This window comes from Portunus trituberculatus, chromosome 2 (assembly GCF_017591435.1).
Source record: "Portunus trituberculatus isolate SZX2019 chromosome 2, ASM1759143v1, whole genome shotgun sequence".
NCBI lineage: Eukaryota > Metazoa > Arthropoda > Malacostraca > Decapoda > Portunidae > Portunus > Portunus trituberculatus.
In genome coordinates this window covers 5,727,134-5,736,685 of record NC_059256.1, presented here as the reverse complement: position 1 = coordinate 5,736,685, position 9,552 = coordinate 5,727,134, and the positions used below count along the sequence as shown (strand labels likewise).

The 9,552-nt window shown below is 44.6% G+C and overlaps 1 protein-coding gene across 1 annotated transcript; it reads left to right on the top strand.

Annotated features, from left to right (window-relative positions):
• The first annotated feature begins 1,430 nt into the window (after positions 1–1,430).
• On the top strand, positions 1,431–5,703 carry LOC123503683 (proline-rich receptor-like protein kinase PERK2). Its single transcript, XM_045253664.1, has 5 exons — positions 1,431–1,601; positions 3,467–3,606; positions 3,871–3,949; positions 4,054–4,239; positions 4,609–5,703. Exons 4-5 carry the CDS (start codon positions 4,089–4,091, stop codon positions 5,151–5,153), a joined length of 696 nt encoding a protein of 231 aa, XP_045109599.1. The 5' UTR covers positions 1,431–1,601; positions 3,467–3,606; positions 3,871–3,949; positions 4,054–4,088; the 3' UTR covers positions 5,154–5,703.
• The last annotated feature ends 3,849 nt before the right edge of the window (positions 5,704–9,552 follow it).

The following is a 9,552-nucleotide window of genomic DNA, read 5'->3' as shown; positions in this document are numbered from 1 at the left end:
GAGAGAGAGAGAGAGGAGAGAGAGAGAGAGAGAGAGAGAGAGAGAGAGAGAGAGAGAGAGAGAGTTAGTTAGGTTAGATTAGTTGTTGTGTGTGTGTGTGTGTGTGAGAGAGAGAGAGAGAGAGAGAGAGAGAGAGAGAGAGAGAGAGAGAGAGAGAGAGAGAGAGAGAGAGAGAGTTTGGTTAGGTTAGATTAGGTTGTGTGAGAGAGAGAGAGAGAGAGAGGAGAGAGTGTGTGAGAGAGAGAGAGAGAGTTAGTTAGGTTAGAGTGTGAGAGAGAGAGAGAGAGAGAGAGAGAGAGAGAGAGAGAGAGAGAGAGAGAGAGAGGTTAGTTAGTTAGGTTAGGTTGTGTGTGTGTGTGTGTGTGTGTGTGTGTGTGTGTGTGTGTGTGTGTGTGTGTGTGTGTGTGTGTGTGTGTGTGTGTGTGTGTGTGAGAGAGAGAGAGAGAGTTAGGTTAGGTTAGATTAGATTAGATTAGATTGTGTGTGTGTGTGTGTGTGTGTGTGAGAGAGAGAGAGAGAGAGAGAGAGAGAGAGAGAGAGAGAGAGAGAGAGATAGGTCAAGTCTACAAGCATTCCTAACCCCATTCTAAACTATCCGAACTTCACACAAACATCAAGAGAGAGAGAATATCCTCAATCTTCCTCAATTTTACCTGCGAATCCCTCCACAGCAACCAGTCAAATTGTGCCGAGTGTGTGCGTGTGTGCGTGTATGCGTGTGTGTGTGTGTGTGTGTGTGTCCGTTACCAATATTCCACAGCGCTGGGCCAGTCTGTGTCATGTCAGCTTAGGTTAGGTGAGGTTAGGTCAACGGAGCATTTCTAAACCCATGTCACCCCATCGGAAAGTAACACTAACTAATTTGTGTGAAGTTCGTCAGGTCTAAGAGTATTTCTAACCACAGTATATGCCTTCGGAACCTCCTGGGGGTGTGGGGTTTGACTGGGGGGGGGGGAATTGAACCTAATCTAACGTAAATTGTGTTCCGAAGTTGGTATTAATTTCCGTTGGGTTAAAATGGCGTTTTGAAATGTTTGTGGCCGTAATCTAAGCTTTCCGAACCTCACCTTAACTTAAACTACCAATGAGCGTAAATTGTCGTATAGTTATTATTAATTTCCGATAGAGTTACTGGGGTTACGAATGGTGGTATTAGTGTGGTGTGTGTGTGGTGGTGTGTGGTGGTGTGTGTGGTGTTTTAGTTTGCACTGCACCAATACGAAACGACTTTACGTAAAATATGCGTTTTATCACCAAATTTAACCTAACCATCTCTCTCTCTCTCTCTCTCTCTCTCTCTCTCTCTCTCTCTCTCTCTCTCTCACTCTAACCTAATCTTTCACCCCCATAGGTCAGGCGTCAAGCTGCGGTCCTTATCCAGCGGCCATGGTGACCTCCAAATGGTGATATCCCAGCTTGGTGAGGTCCGATCCTCCTTCAAGGCCTTCGCACTGGCCCAGGCTACGCAGTGGAGGATTTGCTACGCTGGGCCGGAGGTGGTGGCGGTGGTGGTGGCTCGGAAAACAGGGCCATAGAAGAGACATTTGGGCATCTCGCCGAGCTCTCTGTCCTGTGGTCCGAGGTGCAGAAAGACTTTGCTGGTGAGACGAGGAGGAGGAGGAGGAGGAGGAGGAGGAGGAGGAGGAGGAGGAGGAGGAGGAGGAGGAGGGCAGAAGGTTAATGGCCACAGTCTTCACTATTTTAACCCCTTCAGTACTGGGACACATTTTTGCTACGAGTTTTGTGTACCATTAGACCATTTTATTGACATTAGCAAGGGTGTATGGAGGGCACAAGATTAATGGCCACAGTCTTCACTATTTTAACCCCTTCAGTACTGGGACACATTTTTACCTTGAGTTTGTGTACCATTAGACCATTTTATTGACATTAGCAAGGGTGTATGGAGGGCACAAGATTAATGGCCACAGTCTTCACTATTTTAACCCCTTCAGTACTGGGACACATTTTTACCTTGAGTTTTGTGTACCATTAGACCATTTTATTGACATTAGCAAGGGTGTATGGAGGGCACAAGATTAATGGCCACAGTCTTCACTATTTTAACCCCTTCAGTACTGGGACACATTTTACCTTGAGTTTTGTGTACCATTAGACCATTTTATTGACATTAGCAAGGGTGTATGGAGGGCACAAGATTAATGGCCACAGTCTTCACTATTTTAACCCCTTCAGTACTGGGACACATTTTTACCTTGAGTTTTGTGTACCATTAGACCATTTTATTGACATTAGCAAGGGTGTATGGAGGGCACAAGATTAATGGCCACAGTCTTCACTATTTTAACCCCTTCAGTACTGGGACACATTTTTACCTTGAGTTTTGTGTACCATTAGACCATTTTATTGACATTAGCAAGGGTGTATGGAGGGCACAAGATTAATGGCCACAGTCTTCACTATTTTAACCCCTTCAGTACTGGGACACATTTTACCTTGAGTTTTGTGTACCATTAGACCATTTTATTGACATTAGCAAGGGTGTATGGAGGGCACAAGATTAATGGCCACAGTCTTCACTATTTTAACCCCTTCAGTACTGGGACACATTTTTACCTTGAGTTTTGTGTACCATTAGACCATTTTATTGACATTAGCAAGGGTGTATGGAGGGCACAAGATTAATGGCCACAGTCTTCACTATTTTAACCCCTTCAGTACTGGGACACATTTTACCTTGAGTTTTGTGTACCATTAGACCATTTTATTGACATTAGCAAGGGTGTATGGAGGGCACAAGATTAATGGCCACAGTCTTCACTATTTTAACCCCTTCAGTACTGGGACACATTTTACCTTGAGTTTTGTGTACCATTAGACCATTTTATTGACATTAGCAAGGGTGTATGGAGGGCACAAGATTAATGGCCACAGTCTTCACTATTTTAACCCCTTCAGTACTGGGACACATTTTTACCTTGAGTTTTGTGTACCATTAGACCATTTTATTGACATTAGCAAGGGTGTATGGAGGGCACAAGATTAATGGCCACAGTCTTCACTATTTTAACCCCTTCAGTACTGGGACACATTTTTACCTTGAGTTTTGTGTACCATTAGACCATTTTATTGACATTAGCAAGGGTGTATGGAGGGCACAAGATTAATGGCCACAGTCTTCACCATTTTAACCCCCACATGAGTTGGTGAAGCTGTGGAAAATCACCAAATAGTCACCACAAGGAATAGGGAAACACGTCATGCTACTGAAGACTACCATTATATTCACCCTTACCAAACATCCACCACACCCTACCACACCCTACCACACCCTGCCACACCCTGTCACTCCCCACCACCCCTGCCACTACTCATAAACCAACAGAAGAAGCATCATTAATACTTAACGTAATCAAACTTTCTCACGTCCCTGTCAACTCCCTGCCACTCACACCACCACCACCACCCCTGCCACTGCCTGACACACCCCTGCACCGCCCCCCAGACCAGCTGAAGGAGTATCGGTCCCAGTATGAGCTGGTGCTGGAGGGCGAGAGACATGTGGCGGATGCAAGAGAGGTCCTGAGCTTGAGAGAACAGAGAGAGGGCAAACTAAGGAAGGATTTGAAGAAAGCCAGCAAAAAGGTGTGTGTGTGTGTGTGTGTGTGTGTGTGTGTGTGTGTGTGTGTGTGTGTGTGTGTGTGTGTGTATGTGTGTGTGTGTGTCAGTGTGTGTGTGTGTTTTTGGGGTGTTTTGAGTGAGATATGGACAAAAAATGTGTGTGTGTGTTTATTGGAGTGTTTGAGTGTGTTTTGAGTCCATGTGAGAGAGAGAGAGAGAGAGAGAGATATACTACTACTACTACTACTACTACTACTACTACTACTACTACTACTACTACCATTGCAGGCACCACTTGAAGAGATCTGCATCCTGAAGGAGAAATTAGGACAAGCAGAGAAATCAAGAGACTTAGCACATCTTGACGGTAAGACTGCGTGCGTGCGTGTGTGTGTGTGTGTGTGTGTGTGTGTGTGTGTGTGTCTGTGTGTACCGAACCTAACCAGACCCTAAGCCACTCTATGTCAACAGTGGTGGAGCGTGTGGCAGAGAATGAAGCAGTTAAGATGATTAGAGTGAAGGAAGGTCTTTTGAAGCTTGGGACAGCCTACTGCGATCTGGCCCACAAGTGTCTGGTCATCTTCACAGCCCACCAGAACATCGCAGCTCAACTTCCTGATGTCACAGACCGGGATATCCAGGGGGTGAAGTACACTGGTGAGGCTGTGTGTCTGTGGGTGTGTCTGTGTGTGTGTGTCTGTCTGTGTGTCTGTGTGTGTGTGTAAGGTTGGCAGTCCCATTTCCTTCAGTTGTTCTTCATATGTGAGGTCCTGTGGGTGTGTCTGTGTGTCAGTGTGTGTGTCTGTGGGTGTGTCTGTGTGTGTGTGTGTGTCTGTGTGTGTCTGTGTGTGTGTGTGTGTGATAATTGTGATATAGTTTAAGAATTTTGCAGTTTGAAATGAATATATAAATTAGTTTGCAGTCTCTCTCTCTCTCTCTCTCTCTCTCTCTCTCTCTCTCTCTCTCTCTCTCTCTCTCTCTCTCTCTCTCCAACCACCACCACTACTACCATCCCCACCCCTCCAGGAGCAGGTGCGGCCACAAGGTGCGTGCAGGAGGCCAAGGAGAGAGTGCGTTCCTTCCGTAGAAGCAGCACATCGCCACCCAAGGCCCCCGCCCCACACCCCAGCGATCCCCCTTCCCCTTACACCCCTACCAGCACCACACACTTCTTCCCTGCGACAGCCCCGGCACCTCCCCACCCCCCTCTGACCCACAGCCCCTCCCTGCCTGAGGAACACACCCCAAACACACACACACCCTCGTCAGCGCACTCCACCAGCACACCCAACCTTACCGAGGGCACACACACACACACACACACACACGCACACGCACACGCACACGCAGACACCTCCACCCCACCCCCTTTGACCTTTGACCCCGACACACAGACATACAGACACACAGACAGTCATTTACGAAACCACTCGAATTCTTGCCAGTTTACTACACCTCCCTATAATGACCCTTTGACCCCACCCCCCCAGCAGACCCCACAGCAGCCCCCAAGCCGCCCCCCGCCCCACAGCCTCCGTCAGGCCGCGGGTGGGCTGGAACCCTTTCTTTGAGGATTCTGAAGGGGAGGAAGAGGACAACAGGGAGGCTGGAGACAGGGGGATAGTTAGGTTCTCAGGAGCCTTCAAAAAGAGTGGTATTAGGTGAAGTGACATGACGCTAGGTGAGGTCAGGTCAGGTGAGGTCAGGTGAGGTCAGGTCACGTCAGCCTCTTAGGAATTATTATTATTATTATTATTATTATTATTGAGATTTCATTATGCATAGTGTGTGTGTGTGTGTGTAGAATATATTGTAAATCTCTCTCTCTCTCTCTCTCTCTCTCTCTCTCTCTCTCTCTCTCTCTCTCTCTCTCTCTCTCTCTCTCTCTCTGGTTGTGACATTAAATTTAGGTTGTGACATAATTGTGATGTGTGTGTGTGTGTGTGTGTGTGTGTGTGTGTGTGTGTGTGTGTGTGTGTGTGTTTATAGAAGCAAAGGATACCGACCTGACCTTTCCTGACCTCATTTGACCTCACCTAAGCAATAACTTCAACATAGAATGATCTCATGTAACCTAACCTAATGTAACTAAAACACTCTCACACTCACGCAAAACACTCACACACTTAACTTAACCTCACTCACTCACCCTCCTCACACACACACCACAACCTAACCTCCTAATCACACACACACAACTTATCTTAACCTTAACAACCCAAAAACACACAAAACACACACACCACCTTATCTTCCTAACCTAACAGACCAAACACCCAAACACACCCAGGACACAACAGGACACAACAACACCTCACACCTTATTTTAACCTAACTTAACCAAACTCAAAACACCACAAAACACACTAAAACACCCAAAACACATAAACTTATCTAACAACCTAAACAAACTTAATCAAAACACCCCAAAACACAAAATCACTAAAACAATCACTAAACTTATCTTAACCTAAGCTAAGACTTCAAAACACCCACACACCCATCACACACACACCTCAAAACAACAGGACACACTCACACACACTTCTTAACTTAACTCAAACTAACACAAAAACACACACCAAAACACTCAAACTCAACCAACACACAAATCACAACAACATCCTCAACAAGACAAAACATCACACTCAAACACCTTAAACACCCTAAAACACCCATAACACAACAAAACACCTCAAACACACAAAACACACCAAAACACCCTCAAACACACACAAAACACAAAAACACCACTCACACCAAAACACTCACATCAAAACACCCACAACACACTCAAAACACCCAAACACACACAAAACACCCAAAAACACACAAACAAAAACACTCAAAAACACAAAACACACACACCAAACACTCAAAACACCCCAAAACACAAAACACCCCAAAACACACACAAACACTCAAACACACAAACACCTCACACTCAAACACTCAAAACACACAAAACACCACAAAACACAAAACACTAAAACACTCAAAAACACTCAAAACACACAACACACAAAACACAAAACACCCCAAAACACTCAAAACACCCAAAACACACTCAAACACTCAAAACACAAAACACACAAAAACACTCAAACACCCCAAAACAACACAAAACACTCAAACACTCACAAAAACACACAAAACACCCCAAAACACACCTAAAACACCCCAAAACACTCAAACACATCCAAACACACAAAAACACTCAAAACCCCAAAACACCCAAAAAACACCCAAAAACACTCAAAACACTCAAAAAACACCCCAAAACACTCAAAACACCCAAAAAACACCCCAAAACACCCAAAAATCCATCACAACCCAACCCAACGCAGCTGATCTGACCTAATGTAGCTTCGTCTGACCTTGACCATGACCTTGACCTCGTGTGACCTTATGTGACCTACGTGACCTATCTTGGTGCTGGTTGGTCAAAGATTATTACAAGATTTGAATTGTGTTTATTATTATTATTATTTGAAAACTTTTTAATCGTGTCTCTCTCTCTCTCTCTCTCTCTCTCTCTCTCTCTCTCTCTCTCGTTAATGTAAATAGTACTATGTGTGTGTGTGTGTGTGTGTGTGTTTCAATTTTTTGCCTTTCCACCACCACTGCTAACATTAACCTCATCATTATTAGCTAAGTATTATAACATTGTAGCCACTTACGGCCTGAAAAACTCTCTCTCTCTCTCTCTCTCTCTCTCTCTCTCTCTCTCTCTCTCTCTCTCTCTTGTGAATCTCATTAACTCCTCAGCCAAACATGAATTACAAATCACTAAGAGTTTTATTTCAATTTCCTTGTGTGTGAGAGAGAGAGAGAGAGAGTCACCACATTGACACAAAAACCCTTTAAAACCGCGTCACTTCAACTAGAGCCTTTGGAGTGTGGAAATGTTGTTAATCTGTCACCACAACCACAAAAACACCCTTAAAACCCGCGTCACTTCAACTAGAGCCTTTGGAGTGTGGAAATGTTGTTAATCTGTCACCACAACCACAAAAACACCCTTAAAACCCGCGTCACTTCAACTAGAGCCTTTGGAGTGTGGAAATGTTGTTAATCTGTCACCACAACCACAAAACACCCTTAAAACCCGCGTCACTTCAACTAGAGCCTTTGGAGTGTGGAAATGTTGTTAATCTGTCACCACAACCACAAAACACCCTTAAAACCCGCGTCACTTCAACTAGAGCCTTTGGAGTGTGGAAATGTTGTTAATCTGTCACCACAACCACAAAAACACCCTTAAAAACCCGCGTCACTTCAACTAGAGCCTTTGGAGTGTGGAAATGTTGTTAATCTGTCACCACAACCACAAAAACACCCTTAAAAACCCGCGTCACTTCAACTAGAGCCTTTGGAGTGTGGAAATGTTGTTAATCTGTCACCACAACCACAAAACACCCTTAAAACCCGCGTCACTTCAACTAGAGCCTTTGGAGTGTGGAAATGTTGTTAATCTGTCACCACAACCACAAAAACACCCTTAAAACCCGCGTCACTTCAACTAGAGCCTTTGGAGTGTGGAAATGTTGTTAATCTGTCACCACAACCACAAAACACCCTTAAAACCCGCGTCACTTCAACTAGAGCCTTTGGAGTGTGGAAATGTTGTTAATCTGTCACCACAACCACAAAACACCCTTAAAACCCGCGTCACTTCAACTAGAGCCTTTGGAGTGTGGAAATGTTGTTAATCTGTCACCACAACCACAAAACACCCTTAAAACCCGCGTCACTTCAACTAGAGCCTTTGGAGTGTGGAAATGTTGTTAATCTGTCACCACAACCACAAAAACACCCTTAAAAACCCGCGTCACTTCAACTAGAGCCTTTGGAGTGTGGAAATGTTGTTAATCTGTCACCACAACCACAAAACACCCTTAAAACCCGCGTCACTTCAACTAGAGCCTTTGGAGTGTGGAAATGTTGTTAATCTGTCACCACAACCACAAAACACCCTTAAAACCCGCGTCACTTCAACTAGAGCCTTTGGAGTGTGGAAATGTTGTTAATCTGTCACCACAACCACAAAAACACCCTTAAAAACCCGCGTCACTTCAACTACAGCCTTTGGAGTGTGGAAATGTTGTTAATCTGTCACCACAACCACAAAAACACCCTCGCCCATATAGCCAACATTGTGCATAGTTAAATAAATAATGGGACAAATAATGGGGCAAATAAGTAAATAGATAAATAAATAATTAGATACAGGAAGACGATCAAGATTTACGGGTCCAACACACCGTTGCTGCCTTACTGCGTGTACTCACCACTCAGAACGCCCACTTTCAAACGCATCTCATGGGCGGACACTCACCTATTCCAGGCAACCCACGCCACCCACGCCTCGCTGGTTCCCTTATGACACCACACAACCACAGAAATTCCCAGAAAAAGGTCGAGAATCACAAGAAATTCGATAAAATATAAGAACTCTCCGCTTTGCATCGTTTGTTTACACTCGATGCGAAGTTCATTGGTTCACATAGAGAGGTTCAGAGCCTTTTTGAACCTTTATGATCCTGCCCACCGTGTTTTCAAAGGCTTTAAATAAATCTTCAGCTACCCCTGGGTGTGTTTTACCCCTGTGGTGATATACAGTGATGGTTAAACTGTCAGTATATCCGAAACTGTCTCTGCAAATCACTCCAGCTTCAGGAACAGGATTGAGAAGTTATGAACCCTGTAAAGCTTCAAATATTAATGAATCTTGGTGTCTGAAGCAGGGTGTAGTGGAAGTTATTGGTGTTTTTCAAGGTTGTGATATTTTTGACAGGCTGCAGTGGAAGTTATTGGTGTTTTGAAGGGTGTTTTTCAAGGTTCTAATAGTTTGACAGGGTGTAGTGGAAGTTATTGGTGTTTTTTCAAGGTTCTAATAGTTTGACAGGCTGCAGTGGAAGTTATTGGTGTTTTTCAAGGTTCCAGGGATAGTTTGACAGGCTGCAGTGG

Coding starts and splice junctions, on each gene's coding strand:
- LOC123503683 (XM_045253664.1), top strand. CDS start 4,089: ATGATTAGAGTGAAGGAAGGTCTTTTGAAGCTTGGGACAGCCTACTGC. Junction 4,240..4,608: donor CCAGGGGGTGAAGTACACTG/GTGAGGCTGTGT, acceptor CCACCCCTCCAG/GAGCAGGTGCGGCCACAAGG.